This window comes from Delphinapterus leucas, chromosome 14 (genome assembly GCF_059928025.1).
Source record: "Delphinapterus leucas isolate spDelLeu-1000000601 "Yukka" chromosome 14, BTC_Dleu_Yukka2, whole genome shotgun sequence".
NCBI classification, from domain to species: Eukaryota; Metazoa; Chordata; class Mammalia; order Artiodactyla; family Monodontidae; genus Delphinapterus; species Delphinapterus leucas.
Genome location: NC_143142.1, coordinates 16,477,042 through 16,493,590, shown reverse-complemented (window position 1 = coordinate 16,493,590; position 16,549 = coordinate 16,477,042). Strand labels below are relative to the sequence as shown.

At 50.9% G+C, this 16,549-nt stretch overlaps 1 protein-coding gene and 1 pseudogene across 1 annotated transcript in view; one reads left to right on the top strand and one right to left on the bottom strand.

The window, feature by feature from the left end:
* Nucleotides 1–1,712: 1,712 nt before the first annotated feature.
* Nucleotides 1,713–2,593, bottom strand: LOC111162769 (small ribosomal subunit protein uS2B pseudogene; annotated as a pseudogene).
* Nucleotides 2,594–5,883: 3,290 nt separating this feature from the next.
* Nucleotides 5,884–16,549, top strand: part of PXN (paxillin) — a 45,050-nt gene continuing 34,384 nt past the window's right edge. Inside the window, 1 exon segment of the mRNA XM_089894553.1 lies at nucleotides 5,884–6,031. Within this exon segment, the coding sequence (XP_089750679.1) occupies nucleotides 6,019–6,031 (13 nt within the window). The 5' untranslated portion in view covers nucleotides 5,884–6,018.

Sequence of the window (16,549 nt, the reverse complement as noted above, 5' to 3'; positions counted from 1 at the left end):
TCAGTGTGTGTAAAAGGCTGGTCTAGAAGAATCTACAACTGGTCATTTATTTTGGGGGGATTATGAATACTTTTAATTTTTATATCTCAGTTTATCTGTTGTTGTTGTTTTTCTAAAATTCTTTCTGCAATGAACAACTACTGTTTTTGTAAAGAAAACTTCCACATCTGTATTGTAAGCTCTGGAATTTATTCTTCCAAATCTTTTTTTCCCCTTAATCCCCTCTTTCTTCCCAACATCAATTAGTGCAGTGGTAAACTTAATTCATTAAATGGGTACTTAACAAATGTTATTCACACAACATATTTTTATTCAGCAACTACTATGTGCTATGTCCTGTGTCAGGTACTGGGGTAGAGCAGTGAATGAGACAGACTTAGTCTCTGCCTTCCTGAAGCCTAGAATCTGGTAGGAGATGGACAGATGCAAATGAGTGCACAAGAAGTGTTTAATTACAGCCGTCCCTCGTTATCTGCAATTGGTTCCAGGAGCCCCGAATATACCAAAATCCCTGGATGCTTAAGTGCCATAGTCGGCCTTCTGTATCTTCAGTTCTGCATTCACAGATCCAATTAACCATAGGTTGTGTAGTACTATCTGAATTTATGGGGAAAAAAAATCTGCTTGTAGGTGGAACCACTCCACTCAAACCAGTGTTTTTCAAGAGTCAACTGTATAATTATGAGGAGTGCTTTCAGGGTGCTAAAAAAAAGGTCTTAATAACAGGAGCCCTGACATAGTCTACCAGGCCAGGGAATGGTCTTCTGGGGAAATGGCTTTTAGGTTGAAATCCCCCCCAAATAATGATGTCAGCTATCATTTGTGTGGTAGTTGTCCAGTGTGGTAGCCACTAGCCACATGTGGCTACTGAGCCCTTGGACTGTGGCTAGTGGAAATGAAATGTGCTGTCAGTGTAAAATGCACATATGATTTCAAAGACTTCCTATTAAAAAAAGTGAGCTATCTCATTGATATTTTTTATATTGATTACAAGTTGAAATGATAACATTTAGGATAGACTGGATTAGGTAAAATATACTAAGATTAATTTTAACTGTTTCTTTTTATCTTTTTTAATGTGGCTCCTAGAAAATTTTTAATTACTAATTAAAAAAATTTTAATTACTAATTTTAAAATTAAAAAAATTTTAATATGTGGCTTGCATTTTATTTCTAGGGGATAGTGCTGAGTTAGAGAGTGCTTGTTAGTGACAAGGATTATGCTAAGTAGTAAATGTGTAGTATCTTGTTTAATCCTATGATGACTCTGACAGGTAGGTATTATTTATCTTCTTTCTACAGAGGAGGAAATTGGCACAAAGAGTGAATGGTCTGAGATTCACCACCAGCAAGGAACAAAGCTGGCATTAGAACCTGGGTGGAGTCAGTCCAATGAGCTGTGCACTTAACCTCTACCCCACACTGCTAAGTAGAGGGGCCTGTGGGCTGGGACAGGAAGAGGCGTCAAGAGCCATCCAGGTGGAAGGAACAGTACATGTCTGAAAACACTGACATTCCATGGACTAGAGGGCCTCAGAACATTCGGCCGTGGAGTGATCCCATGGAGGATCTACTTTCTTGGAGGCTGTTTTCTCACCATGGGGATCCTGAATTCAGTTTTGGCAGGGCTGTCCAACAATGTTCTGTCAATGTCAGTTCTTTTTTTTTCTTTTTGAGACTATTTTCCGTCAACCTATTTCCACTTTAAGAGTTTGTAGAAGAACAGCTTAAGACCACTCAGTGGTTGTTCTACCCATTCAGTGGCCTGAGCAGTGGGAGCTGCAGACCAGCCTTCAGTGGGGGACTGCTGAATAGGCACAGAGGGCACTTGCACACCTTCGGACCAGTCTGCCACCCCAGGTTGAGTAGCAATGAACTCAGGAGGTGGGGCGGTCCATTCACCCTGAAATTCCTCCTTGGTCACAGCCTTCTCAGCTGCTGCCTGCTCTTCCTTTTCAATCTCTTAAGGATCTCTGTAGAAGTAGAGATCAGGCATGACCTCCCATGGGTATTCACAGTAGATGGTGTCACGCACATGCAGAACTTCCCCGGGCGAGTATCCACCACATCAGACCCACTGAGTGAGCTCCCTTATTGCACGGGATGACAATGTCCACACAGTGCAGAGGAGAATCTGTTAGACCAATGGTAGGCAGGTTAATGTAAGAGGCCTCTGTGAGAGGCAGGTGGTCAGCCCTGGGATCAGTAACCACCGGAAGTCTTGGCTCCCAGAAGGCTGCCTGGATCTGGTTAGTGAAGGTTCCAGGAGTGAAGCGGCCAGATATAGGAGTGGCTCCAGTGACAGCAGCAAAATTCAGCCCAGCTCGCTGGCCAGTATTCCTGGAGGATATGACACTGACATCAGCTGGGTTTTCAATGGCAACAATGGCACGAGCTGCCAACAGAAGCTTCTCCCAGGTTCTCTTCAGATTAATGATGTAGATGCCATCACTTTTCCTTTGTAGATGTACTGTTCCATTTGGAAGTCAAGGTTGGGGCCACCTAAGTGGGTTCCTGCTGCAAGGAATTTGAGGATATCCTCCTCCTTCATTTGCTGGACATCAAGGGCTCCGGACATTGTGAAAATTTCCCTTTAAGTTACAATGGGAATCCAGAGCAACGCCGTATGGACCCCTGTCTGGGTAGCGCAGAAAGGCAATGCCGTTCATCCTCAGGAAGTATGAGAAAACCTGGTTTGAGTTAACCAAGTCTGATGGCTGGGGGATGGGAGTCCCCGAGGGGAGGAAAAGGTTTTTTGTTTTTTTTTTAAGATCCTTTTTTTAAAAATTTTTATTTATTGATTATTTTTGGCTGCATCAGGTCTTAGTTGTGGCACACGGTATCTTTTGTTGCAGCACATGGGCTCTTCGTTGCGGCACGTGGGCTTCTCTCCAGTTGTGGCACGCGGGTTTCTCTCTAGTTGCGGCCTGTGGGCTTCTCTCTAGTTGTGGCTTGCAGGCTCCAGAGAGCACGGGCTCAGTAGTTGTGGCACACAGGCTTAGTTGCCCTGTGGCATGTGGGATCTTAGTTCCCCAACCAGGGATCGAACCCATGTCCCCTGCATTGGAAGACGGATTCTTAAGCACTGGACCACCAGGGAAGTCCCAGGAAAAGGTATTTTGGGGCTGTTTACATTAGGAAATCCCAAGCAGGGGTCTGAGTGTCCAAAGTCACCAGTACTGAACTCCAAAGACTGAGTTCTCCTTAGAATTCCACCCACCAAGGGCAAAATTGACGGCTCAATTGATGTCTTGTTTTTCCTCTCCAGGGAATATTGCTTTGAAAAAGGTTTGAGACCTTTGAGACAGGGACAAGTGTATGTCCTGGGATTGGTCTAAGGATAATGGTTTCACTTGGCACAGTAGCAGGTTTCCCGCACAGGCCTTAGCAAAGAATTCCCAGGTTCAGATCCCAGACTTCCCACTTACTAGCTCTGTGACCTTGGGTAACTCAATCTCTCTGTTCTTAACTTTTCCAACTGAAAAAGGGGATAATAGTGGTCATCTCCTAGGCTTGTGGTCAGAATTAAATGCAAAAAAGCATGGAAAACACCCAGCCCACAGCCTGTTCATTATATTGATAGTACAATTATAATTGTTACTATTGTTCTGAAGAGAACGCATTTGACCTCCTCTAGAGGAAATGTGACATTACATCCGCATTGTAATATCCCCTATTACAGTTTTAGCATACTGTTCACCCCAGAAACTCCAGGGCTTAATGTGAATTAGACTAACTGTGGGTTCTTCTTTATGCCTCTCCCAGCTTTAGCCCAGTGTCTGATGCAGGATAGGCACCCCTGCTAACCCCTCTGTACCCCCATTATCAGTCTTCACCTTGTATTCCATGCTGCAATTTCCTTCTAGTTCTTCCAATGCACCATGGTCTCTGTCTTGCCTAAAGGCCTTTGCATATACTGTTCCAGGCAACTGGGAATGGTGTGAGGTTATTCATCCTTCATACAGGCCTGTTTGCTCTTCTGTCTGCCCTTTTGGACTAAATCCCAAGAAGGCAGGCACCATATCAGTCTTATTCATCATTGTATCACCAGCCCCAACACAGGACCTGTTCGAAGGGAGTGCCAATAAATATCTCATCATTGAGTGAATGAATGGGTGATCTCACTATCTTAATCTTCCATTAAGCTGTGAACTTTCTGAGGGAAGGGACTACAGTTTGCTTTGTTCCAAGTGTCAGGCACAACATCTGCCAGCCATTCGGCAAATATATATTGAGTGCTTACTACATGAAACACACAGACTAAGTACAGATATGAGCAAAAATGGACATGGTTTCTGCCCTTGTGCACTTTTAGTCTGAAAGGGAGAGAGACATTTATCAAACAATTGTACCACTAAATGTAAATTACAGCAGAGAGAAGTGCCTACAACACAGAAGTACATGGAAGGTGTTGGAAGGGCATGTAATAGACTGCCTAGCTGGGAAGCAGTCTTAGCTCTTGAATTTTAATGGAGGAGAATGTGGCATCCACAGAGGAGAGCCACTTGGTTCTGCCTTCAAAAAAGAGCTTGTCATCCAGCTTGAGAAATGACAGCTTCCAGATGCAGGGCCTTCAGGACAAGGCCACACACTTCATGGGCACCCCCAGCTGATGGCTGAACATGGTGGGGGAATTGGGGCCTGGACATTTCTGCCCACTGGGGACTCCTCTAATGAAATTTTGTTCCAGGGCTCTCAATTGAGTTGGCTTATCTTTGTCATATCCAAGTTTCTCCTTGCCAGTCCTGCCTCTTCCTCTTTCTCTCTCACAGGCATTCCTCCAACTCTATCTCAACATCTGCTTCCTGGAGGACCTAACCCGACACAGAGGGTCTTGAGGGCTGGATTTCTGTGGGAAGGGGAACTTTTCTTTTTTGTTTTTGGCTGTGTTGGGTCTTTGTTGCTGCGCGTGGGCTTTCAGTTGCGGCCAGTGGGGGCTACTCTTCGTTGTGGAGCACAGGCTCTAGGTGCACAGGCTTCAGTAGTTGTGGCTCATGGGTTCTAGAGCGCATGCTCAGTAGCTGTGGTACATGGGCTTAGTTGCTCTGCGGCATGTGGCACTTCCCGGACAGGGCTCGAACCCGTGTCCCCTGCATTGGCAGGTGGATTCTTAACCACTGTGCCACCAGGGAAGCCCCTATTACCCGATTTCTGAGTCTGTGGGAGCAAAACCCCTCTGGAGTCTGGGATGGCAGTGGGGTGTTTCAGGAAACTATGCCCAGCACTGGGTGTAACTTCCCTGTAACTTTTCCTTTACTGTCTAAGGTGGGGTCCTTTTTGCTCCATGCAGAGTTTTGGAAAAATCTCTGTCTATAGAGGATGGATATGTGGAAGATTAAAGGATATATAACCTCGAAAATATTGAATCTGGCCCCAAAGCCTGGGCTGCGAGCTTCACTGCCATCGATCCAGAGGGCGCCCCGAGGAAAGGTCCTCCAAATGTTCCTGGCCTCGCCTGGTACTGATTTAGAGTCCCCTTGGGAGGCGACTTACTGGGAGATAGACAGACGGATAAATCTGAGTCTCCAGTGGACAGACATGTGATGAATGAGTGACTGATGGATTGTGAGATGTCAAGACAGGAAGATGGATCTGTTAGCCAGTCAGACATGTGACTCTCAGACAGAGAAAGACTGACACAGGGCCTGAAGGCCTGGCAACGTCCCACCTGCCTGTTCGGCCACAAGGCGGCGCTGCCGCCTCGCCCAGCGGCGCCCACCGTCCAGGCTGCGCGCGCTCTCGTGAGCCGGCGGCGGGGGCGGGTCCAGCGTGCTCACGGGGCGGGTCCAGCAGCCTCGCGGGGGCGACCACGGGCGGAGCGCGCGGTGGGGGCGGGGCGCGCGTGCTCGCGGGGGCGGCTGGGGGCGGGACGCGCGGCGGGCGCGGGCGCGCGCGGCGGCGGCGCGTTCCGTTCCGGGCCGAGGCTCGCGGCGGAAAAGTTGCGCGGCGGTGACGAGCAGCCCCGGGACGGGCAGCGAGCGCGACGCCGAGCCGGCCTCCGACGCCCGCGGCCCCGCCATGGACGACCTCGGTGAGTGAGCGGGAGGCCGAGGGAGTAGGCAGCGAGGGGTGCGCGGCCCCGGGCCGGTGCGGGCGCGAGCGAGCGGCAGGCGGAATCCCACCCGCGGCGGCCCGGGTCCCGGCTCTGGTTTCGGCCGGCCGGGGCTCTGCGGGGCCGGGATCCCGCGCTGGGCCTGAGTCCCAGGCCAAGGCCAGCCCCGCACCGTCCTCACAGTTGCCACCCCCTCGCTTCGAGGACAGCCCTACCTCCGGACCCTCCACCTCGGGGTGCCACCCCCATCTCCCAGAGCAGCTTCAGGGACCCTCTTCAGGGACCCACGTCAAGGACCCGCCCCGTCCGCCTCAGGGACGGGCCCCCACTGCCCGGACCTGACCACCTCCCCAGCTGTGGGACCCTCACTTCACAGACCTTTCCGCCACCCTGGTCGCATAGATAGAACACCCAACTTGGGGATCAGCTGCCTAATCTCACAGGCTGGGCCCTCAATTCCAGGATCCGCTCCCACCCCCTCGAGGACCACCCCTTCACAGGCTGACATCCCCACTTCAGGGGTAGCCCCACCGAGCTGACGCCTTTCATTTTACAGGTCAGATTCACAAGTTAGAGATAAGCCTCTGACGACACAGCCTCTGATGAGCTTCTGAGCTGCCACAAAGACAAGTTTCCCTCCTGTCCCACTGATCCCCCCAGTCCATTTCACTGACTGCCCTGGCCACTCTGTGGACCAGCCCCTCCCCTTTTATATCACAGATCAGCCTCGTCCTAGAAGAGTAAGCTGGGGAGACAGACTCTGGTGAAATGCCAGAGGAATGAGGTGGGAAGTGGGCCCCAAGGTATGGCCATCTTTGAACTTGTCCAGGCTGGTAACGTTCCCTCCACCCCCACCGCAGCATAACTTGCGGGAAGCCACGCAGGTAAGGAAGTTAAGATGCCCAGAACAGAGTTTTACTGTTTTTGTTGTTAGTGGAGCTCCCAAATTACTCTTCTCAGTCCAGTCTTGACCTGGTGTTAGGGAAGGGGAAAGTATCTCCTGGAACCAGACACTAAACCCAGGGAGCTTGGTGCCAGGGTTCTAGGAATGCCTTGAGTGGTGTGAACTCCGGAGTGGGAGGATTCACTCTCCCTCCCTCTCCTTCACGCCTGTAGCTGGAGGGCCTCTGAGCCGGGGAGTTGAGGAGGGGGGAAAAGTTTCTTCTCTGTAGGAGCCTTGTCTTCCCTCTATGGACTGTGGGTGGCTTGTGTGACCGCTGATGCTTTCTTTCTGTGGCTCAGGCTCTGAGGGGTGGATTCATCAGACAGGACTGATGGGCCTCCCCTGAGCACACAGGGCACTAAATTAAGACCGGCTATTTGTAGGCACTGAATTTCCAAGGGGACAGGGAGGAGGATTGGGACTTGACTGCTTCCCGGAGGCTTCCTTTTGGGATCAGGGTGCCTCCCCACCCCGCTGGCCCCGAGATCCTGGAGCTGGGTATGGTGTCCGGTCCTGCCTGTTTTGCAGAGTGAGATGGTTGCCAAGCATAGTTCGGCCTTTGGGTCTGGCTTGGCACCCATTTTTCCAACACACTCAAGGTTGGCATAGCTTTCAGGCAGGTATTTTTTTTTTTTTCACATAAAAATAACTGAGCTGAAAGGAGTCTGGGGGGATATTTTTTCAATCAGAATCTGAAAGTCTCAATGCTTTCCCAGTGGGAATTTGCGAGCAGAGTTACTGTTTCTGAAACGCTGATGGGGGTTCTGTTGCTTCTAGACAGTCCCCTTGCTGTTTGAAGGACTGAGAAAGGCTTTTTAGAGTTCGCAGTTGAAGCCCGGAATTCCTGTCCTCTGACAGTCTTCCATTTAGGGCCAGGAAACTGAGTTCGTCTCTGAAAGGAAAGAGAGTGCCCTGGCAGAGTGGATTGTAGGAATTTAAATTTGCTGTTTGAGGAGTACTTCCCCGTACCTCAACACATCTTGTCCTCACAGCAGCCCTTTTTGAGAGCCCCTTAGGGCCACTGCTATCATTACTACCTGTCTTTTACAAATTGAGAAAACTGAGGCCGAGAAAGGTTGATTCACTTGCCGAGGGCTGCACAGCCACAGAATGACAAAATCATGGCTATAAGCCTAATCCCTAGCTCCTAGGTCTGCAGCTCTGTGTACCCCGAGGCCTTTCTGCCTGAGGAGGGGTCGCAGTGGGGTATGGCTGCCACTTGTAACTTCTGCTGCTTTCCACCATAGGCTCCTCAGTTGTCTGAATCTGGGCTGCCCAGCTTCCTTGGCCTAAGCTCCCAGGGGGCCAGCCACGCCTGGCTGAGCGGAGCCTGGGGTGGGAGGAATGGGCTGTGCAGGAGGAGAGAGGAATTTGCCTCTGCGCTCAGGCTCAGGCCCCATCAGCTGTCTGGATGGCTGCTCAGCACCCTGCCCGTCAGCTGTTTTCCTAGTTAGGCTGGACACATAGGCCAGGCCTCTTGTTTTTATTTTTCTCCTGAGAGTGCTCTCAGCTGTGAGCCTCTTGGTCCCTGAAACAGGGGCGTTTGACATGTAGCAAGTCTAGAGGGGTCAGAGTCTCTGCTGTGACTTTTTTTGGTCTTAAAAAAAATTGGGGAACTCTCCCCTTCCTGGAGCTGTTAGTGACGAACTCACCGTGTGTTGTTTAATAAGTTACAAATTTATAGCTCTCTGGGCAGAAAAACATAAACACAGCATGTCCTGCCCTTCCGTGTGTGTTCTCTCTGCTTTGTGCTGCGGGGTGGCTGCTGGTGGCTTTTCTCATTACTGTTTAGATGCTGGTTTGGCTGGGAGTTCTCCCTGTTCGAGTTCTGGCTGGAGTTTCCTGGACAGAGTTCTCATAACACTGAGATGCACTCTGATTATGTTTTCGGACCTGACTCCTCTCTCTCCCCTCCTTCACGTGTCTAGTGCACTTTAGGGTGGGGGTAGGGACAGTGACCACAGCTGGGGGCTAATAATGATCACGTGCGCTTGATGGGAGCCCGGCATCCTACTCAGCATTCCTTGGTATCTTCCCAGCCATTCCGAGAGGGAGGTGTTTAATCTCCGCTTTACAGATGCAGAAATCTGAGTCAGGGAAATTCAGTGGGGGGCGCTGGGATTGTAACCCAGATTGATCCAATTCCAGATTTGGTCATCTCCATCATAATAAGGTAGTAAATGCTCGGTAATTAACCAGGGGGATGAGCCTTGGGGCCTCCTGAGTAATTGCTAGGTACCTTTTACATTTCTGCCCTGGGGGCTGTCCCATATGGTCATGGTGGCAAAGGGTGGTCTGGTTCAGGCCTTGATAGCTTTGCCTTTCCCATCCCTTGCAGGGGGAATAGCCAGCTGTTGGCAATGCCCAGTTGCTGCTGGAATCTGGACCTGTCTTCGTGCAGCTTCTCAGCAGTCTTGACCCTCTGGAACACAGTGCCTCATTGTCCTTGGGGGGAGTACTGGGGAGCAGGGGAGTTGCCTGGGGCATTCTGGGCTACGGGGCCTCTGCTCCATGGAAAGTCTGGACTTTGGGCTCACCCATCTGTGGTGCCTCTGTGTGTTAGGCTAGGGTCAGGGCACCCAGCTGCTGGGCCTGTGACAGGCGCGGCCCGTGGGGTGATGGTGAGTTCCTAGTGGGGCTCTGCGTCAGGGCCAGATCTTCTCCGGGGCTGTGTGCTAGTGAGGTGCAGAGCTGGAATTCAGACCCTGGAGTGCTGGATTCTTAAGCAGGTGCCCTTTCTGCTGGGCAGCCATAGCTTAGTGTGGAAATGTTCAGGCCGCTGGGGGCCAGAGCCCTGCCATTGTGGGTTTGGAGTCCCCCGAGGGAACATCTCAGTATTCTTTTCTTCCAGTTTGCCCAGGGGTGGCTGTGCATTGGCCAGTGGAAGGCCAGATTAACTGTGGATGTGCTGACCAGCCCTCCTCCCCCATTTATTCATTATTCCTGAGTGTGCCAACTCTCCAAAGCTTCCCTTAGGCCTTTACCTTGTTCCAAGGCCAGAGATGTTGAAAAAACTTCCTCCCAGCTTCACTCTCGTTCCAGCCCTCCGCTGGGTTGTCCTGGTCTCAATGCCTTCATTAATAATAACAGCCATCTGTAGAACACTTTTTCTTTTTTACAGTGTTTGCAGAACTCTTACTGTAATGTTTATTGAGCACTTACTATGTGCAGGCCCTGTGCTGGGTACCTTACATACATTGTTTCATTGAATCATGTTGGCCCTGTGAGGTGCAGGTTCCGTTATTATTACTACTACCCATTTTACAGATGGTAAAATGGAGGCACAGAAAGGGTGTGCCCACTTGCCCAAGTTCTATAACTAGTGAGTGGCAGAGCTGGGATTTAAATGCAGATTGGGCTTGTAACCGTTTTTACATGTCTGTTCATGATACTGGATCGATCTCAGTTGCCTGTTTTTTTAAAAACTTTATTTTTATTTTTGGCTGCATTGGGTCTTCGTTGGTGCACGCGGGCTTTCTCTAGTTATGGTGAGCGGGGGCTACTTTTCGTTGTGGTGCGCAGGCTTCTCATTGCAGTGGCCTCTCGTCGCGGAGCACGGGCTGTAGGTGCATGGGCTTCAGTAGTTGCAGCGCATGGGCTCAGTAGTTATGGCTCGCGGGCTCCAGAGCGCAGGCTCAGTAGTTGTGGCGCACGGGCCTAGTTGCTCCGCGGCATGTGGGATCTTCCCAGACCAGGGCTTGAACCCGTGTCCCCTGCACTGGCAGGCAGATTCTTTTTTTTTTTAATAAATTTATTTTGTTTATTTATTTATTTATTTATGGCTGCGTTGGGCCTTCGTTGCTGCACGCAGGCTTTCTCTAGTTGCGGCAAGTGGGAGCCACTCTTTGTTGCGGTGCGAGGGCCTCTCATTGTGGTGGCTTCTCTTGTCGCGGAGCATGGGCTCCAGGCGCGTGGGCTTCAGTAGTTGTGGCACATGGGCTCAGTAGTTGTGGCTTACGGGCTCTAGAGCGCAGACTCAGTAGTTGTGGCGCACGGGCTTAGTTGCTCCACGGCATGTGGGATCTTCCCAGACCAGGGCTCGAACCCGTGTCCCCTGCATTGGCAGGTGGATTCTTAACCACTGTACCACCTGGGAAGCCCTTGGGTTGCCTGTTGGTTTGATTGCTTTCCATTTCTAGGATGCTAAAAATCTTCTCTGCCCCTTCCCACACACACATTGTCTGTTCAGTGTCTCACATCTGTCTTTTTCCTGTTCTCTGTGACTTCTTCCCTCTCATTTGTTCTTTCTTGGGGATGCCATGCTGAGGATGGGATGCTGGGCACTTGTGGCAGTGTCTCCTGCTCAGTGGAGGACCTCATTCCTCTCTTACCTGTTACCTCTTCAGTCACCTGTTAGCCTCAAGACAGGGTTGAGAGCTTACAGCACAGCTGCTGCGGAGCACCTGGGGCGGGTTCTGAGCTCCCTTTTCACTCCTTGTGGTTGGAATCAGAGCCCTCTGTGCCCCCACCCCATACACTCTCCTTTCTTTGTTCAGGTGTTTGCACATGGCTGCCATTGGGAGTCAGCCCATTTCCAGAAGAGGAAGTCCTAGGAAACTTTTGAGGTGGAGAATTGAGGATGTCCTGTGGGAGGGAGAGAGGGAGAGAAAGCATTAGGAAGTTGAATTTTCCCAGAAATCTTGACAAACCAGCAGATTCATAGGGGTATCCAGGGGAGTTCCCTGGCGGTCCATTGGTTGGGACTCTGTGCTTCCACTGCAGGGGGCCTGGGTTCGATTGCTGGTCACGGAATCAAGATCCCACATGCTGGGCAGTGCGGCCAAAAAAAAAAGCGGGGGCGGGCTGTCCAGAGATGGTCTCCTGACCTGGGATAGGCCTGGAGCCACCATGGCTTCCCAGGTCCACATTGCCTTTTCAGTTGGAGTCACACATCCGGCCTCAAGCATCCATTCACATCCAGATAAGTCTTCCAACTAATGGATTGATTGCCTAACCAGTGGGGCCCAGGGCTGGCCTCTCTAGGGAGGCCTTGGATGCTAGGCCAGTGACAGGCAGAATATGTGGTTGGCCAGGCCCAGCAGAGCCCCAGTGGCTAAATTTTCCCTTAAAGATGGCCTTTTAATGCTTATTTCTTGTGTGATTGTGGTATTGTGGTTTTATGGGAGAACATTGTTACTTAGGTGCATGTGAAAGTATTTGGGAGTGAAATATCATGATGTCTGCAACTTAGTTTTAAATGATGTAGTAAAAAAAAAAAGAAAGGGGTATATGTGTATATACTGTGTATATATGTCGAGAGAGAGAAGGAGAGAGAATTTGTACAAGTGTGTACAAAAAAGTGGCAAAAACATTAACTGTGACTGAATCTAGGTAGAGGGTATATGGGTGCTCATTGCAATGGCCTTTCAACTTCTCTGTATGTTTAGACATTTTCATGGTAAAAAGCTGGGTAAAAAGTAAGAAAACCTTGCTTTTCCATAGTGGGCTTGGAGTTTTTCGGTCAGGGGTGCTCATAAGTGACTACCTGTGGTTGACCTGAGTGACTCTCGGCCTCCCTGGGTGGGCAGAGACAGGAGCCAAGTGGTTCTGGGATGGTGGTGACTGGTGACTCTCAGCTGGGGATAGGGGCATGTGGTGACCCATGCAGAAAAAAGGACAGGGCCAGGCAGAGACGGTGAGCTTCCCTGGTGTGGAGGGAGCCTCTGGGGTTATTTTGGGTATGGTGATGTTAACCGGACCAGTGTCAGGGCAAGGGAGATGCTGGGCTCTGGTTGGAGTTTGGAAGGGGTTGCCTGGGTGGGATGCAGAGCAATGCTTTACAAAAGGCAGAGAGCAGCCTCTGGGCAGCTGGAGACTGGGGGAGGGGACGAAATGCCATTGGCTTCACATCACGAACCTCCTATCTGTGGCCAAAGGAACACCATTAGCCTGTGGGCAGCGGAGGCCGGAGTGGCCCCAGGCTCTTGCTTGCAGCTCCGCTGGCTGTCCAGTTCTCCAGACTTCAGGCTCCCTCTCCTGGAATCCCCACTCCCAGGTCTCTCTTGTCTTGGTTTGTGCAGACTCAAATCCTGTCCACCAGGCCCCCCATCTGTTTGGGAGAAATAGCTGGGTTCCGGCACCAGTGGCCCCCTTGGCTTTGAGGGCCCTGGTGCCTACTAGAAGCATTTTGGGCAGCCAGTCGGCCCTCGTAAGGGGAGTGCTTCGCCCGAGGGTCTTCTGTGAGCTTCACTTCTGTCTGTCAGCAAGCAAGGATACAGAGGCTGGATGCTGGGTCATGATCATGGGGTCGTCCTAGGGAGGTCTCAGAGTCGTGTCCAGCCTGACTGCCTGTTTGAGGAGCAGGATGATGTGTGCTTTATGGGGGTGGGGGTGGGGAGGGGCGGTGCTGGGAGGAAGCTTTATGTAATTCTTGGCTGGGACTCAGGTAATTGTTTTAATGAAATGGAATGCAGCTTATTCAGAACTCTTGGCAGAAACAGCCATGTTCTGTTCTGTTTTCTTGTTGGAGAGAACGAGTCACACACTTGCAGCCGTTTGAAAGAGTGGAACCCAGGGTGAGCTAGCATGAGTAAGGTAGGCAGAGGCCTCCGGGGATCTCCTCTCGGTTCAGTGCAAGGATCCTCAGACGGCTCGGCTCGACTCTCCTGGACGCCAGTCTGGGAGCCTTTTTGAATGAGCCATGGACACTCAGGCCTCTTGCAACAACAGAAAGACCCTGCTGCAAGTGGGCTGTGAACTGAGCCTGGAGCTGCTGCCTCCCTCGTTGTCAGGAGGCCTCGTGATGTGGACGTGGGAGCGCTCAGCACACAGCAGACAGACCCTCCAGGACGGTCTGCTATTTGCTGTGTCCCCTTTTTTCCACCTCAACACCTCCTGTAACTCCCCGCGCGCCCCCCCACCCCCCCCAGCATCTCCCATCAGTGTCGACATCCGTGGTCTAATGTGACCCATCCGCAGATACACCTGGATCCCCTTTCCTTCTGGTTTCCTTTCCACCCCGTCTGCCCCTGCTAACTTCTTTAGCCTGCTCCTTTTTCTGTTTTGAATGCAGCCTGGGCCGTTCTTCCACGTTTTCTTTTTTGCTAAGAATGCATCTCACTCTGTAGCAGCCATATTTCCCCTCCCTTCCTTAAAACCTACTTCTCCGCAGAACCCCCTGCTTCCTTCCCCTCCTCCTTCTCTGATCCCTTTGTGGGGCGCAACATTGCATTTTCCCAAAGGTTTTTTCTGGGCTCCCTGTTTCTCTCCTAGGTACCCAGGTAAATTTACCTACTTGCGTGACCTCTTTTATCACTGGTGTGTTGGCAACTCCTAAATTTATATTTCCACCCCTGACATGGATTCTATTGTCCAGATTCTTCCGGTCTGCACGCCAGCAAAGACCCAGCTCATTTCCTTCTCACTCTCTCTTCACAGCCTCATTTGTTGTCTGCTCTCTCTGTTATTGCCCCTTCCCTTCTCTTGGCCTGTGTTAAACCATTTCTGCAACAGTTTAAAATTTATTTATTTTATTTATTTATTTTTGGCTACATTGGGTCTTCATTGCTGTGCCGGGCTTTCTCTAGTTGCGGTGAACAGGGGCTACTCTTCATTGCGGTGTGCAGACTTCTCATTGTGGTGGCTTTTCTCTATGCGGAGCATGGGCTCTAGGCTCACGGGCTTCAGTAGTTGTGGCACACAGGCTCAGTAGTTGTGGCTCGCAGGCTCTAGAGCACAGGCTCAGTAGTTGTGGCTCACGGGCTTAGTTGCTCCACAGCATGTGGGATCTTCCTGGACCGCGGCTCGAACCTGTGTCCCTGCATTGGCCAGGGGGATTCGTTACCACTGCGCCACCAGGGAAGCCCCATTTCTGCAACATTTTAAGGTTTAGGAAACATGTTCACGTGCTTCGTCATTGTTGATGATTCTGACAACAGCCCTTTGGAGTATGTGGTAGCTTCCTCCATTTTACAGATGAGGAAGCTAAACTGCAGCTCAGGGCACATAGAGGTAAGGGTCACACCCAGTATCACCACAGATAATGTAGTAAAAACTTGATCTTAGGTCTTTGAGTGCCCAACCCCCTTCTCTTTTTCGTTCTTCATGTTGGAAACCTTAACGCAGAGATGGGAATTCGCAGGTTGGATTTGGCCTGCAGACCCGTGTTACTTGGCCTGCGTGGTATTTAAAAATATTCCGGGGCTTCCCTGGTGGTGCAGTGGTTGAGAGTCCTCCTGCCAATGCAGGGGACACGGGTTCGTGTCCTGGTCCGGGGAGATCCCACATGCCGTGGAGCGGCTGGGCCCGTGAGCCATGGCCGCTGAGCCTGCGTGTCCGGAGCCTGTGCTCTGCAACAGGAGAGGCCACAGCAGTGAGAGGCCCACGTACCACAAAAAAAACCCAAAAAACAAAAAAAACAAAACAAAAATTCCGAATTAGTTGCCAGTATTTAAAGTATCAGGAGATTGCACCCAAAAATCCGTATGTTATTTCTTTCGAAAAATCAGAGTCGGCTACACTGGACGCCCATCCTTCATGGCACCGGTTTGTTGAATTCGACAGCTCCCGCCCTTGCATTGGCCCTCTCTGTTGCCTGCAGCGGGCCCACTTTGGAAGGTTCTAAAAATGCTTTCTTTCTGCCCTGCATTTACGGCAAACACACAGTTGCCAAGTCTAGGGGGCTTCTTGAACTGCATTCTCTGAGTTAGATTTGACTTCTGACCACTCCAAGCACTTAGCTCTGCCCGAAGTCTGGACCCTTGTCCACGTTGCAGAAAATAGCCTCCTGACCTGTCCGTCTCCTTTCACTCTCAGCCCTTAAGGTCTCAGCTGCAGTCACCTTCTGGAGAAGGTTTTTTTTCCGGTTAAAACTAGCCAACCTCTTGACCCTCCCGCTTCACTGTAACTTCACAGATCTGTGTACACTGGGCTTTTTTCCTTTTGTCTCCCCCTCTGCCCTGTAAGCCCATTGAAGACAGGGATCTTACCTGCTGTTCAAGTGTCTCTAACCTCTGAGTATGGCTTGGTTCTCTCTGCAGTTGCTTAATAAATATTTGAAGGTGGCTGACGATTAAATGAGTATGAACTGCAGACACCCACCATGATGCTGAACCTCCAGCAAACCACTTCCTCCATTGGAGAATCTGAGCCAGAAACCCTCTGGGTTCCAGGCAGGTGGGGAGGCAGCGTAGTGCCACAGAAAGAACACAGGCTTGCCTATCAGCCCCTCCTCTCCTGGGTCTGTATCCGTGCTGCCACTTGCCAACTGTGTGACCTTGACAGGTCACCTTATACCCTGAGCCTCAGTCCCCTCATCTGTGAAACAGGCGCATTTCCTGAAATGCTATAAAGTACTCAATAAACGGTAATGATTATCATTATTCCCTGGAATAATCTAGACATTGCTCTGGGGGGGGGTTGGCTTTCTCTGTCACCTTTCCACCTGACAGCTCTGCTGCCTGTGTCTGATGTGGCCTTGGTGGCGGGCATTTAGAGCACACGTACCTGGATGGCCATTTAGCTGGGCCTGGGGGAGGATTCTGAGCTCTGTTAGCTCCCTGGAGAATGTGATTTTTGGGACCCTTCGTGGCCCTGTGGGGTGAGGACGAGTGTTT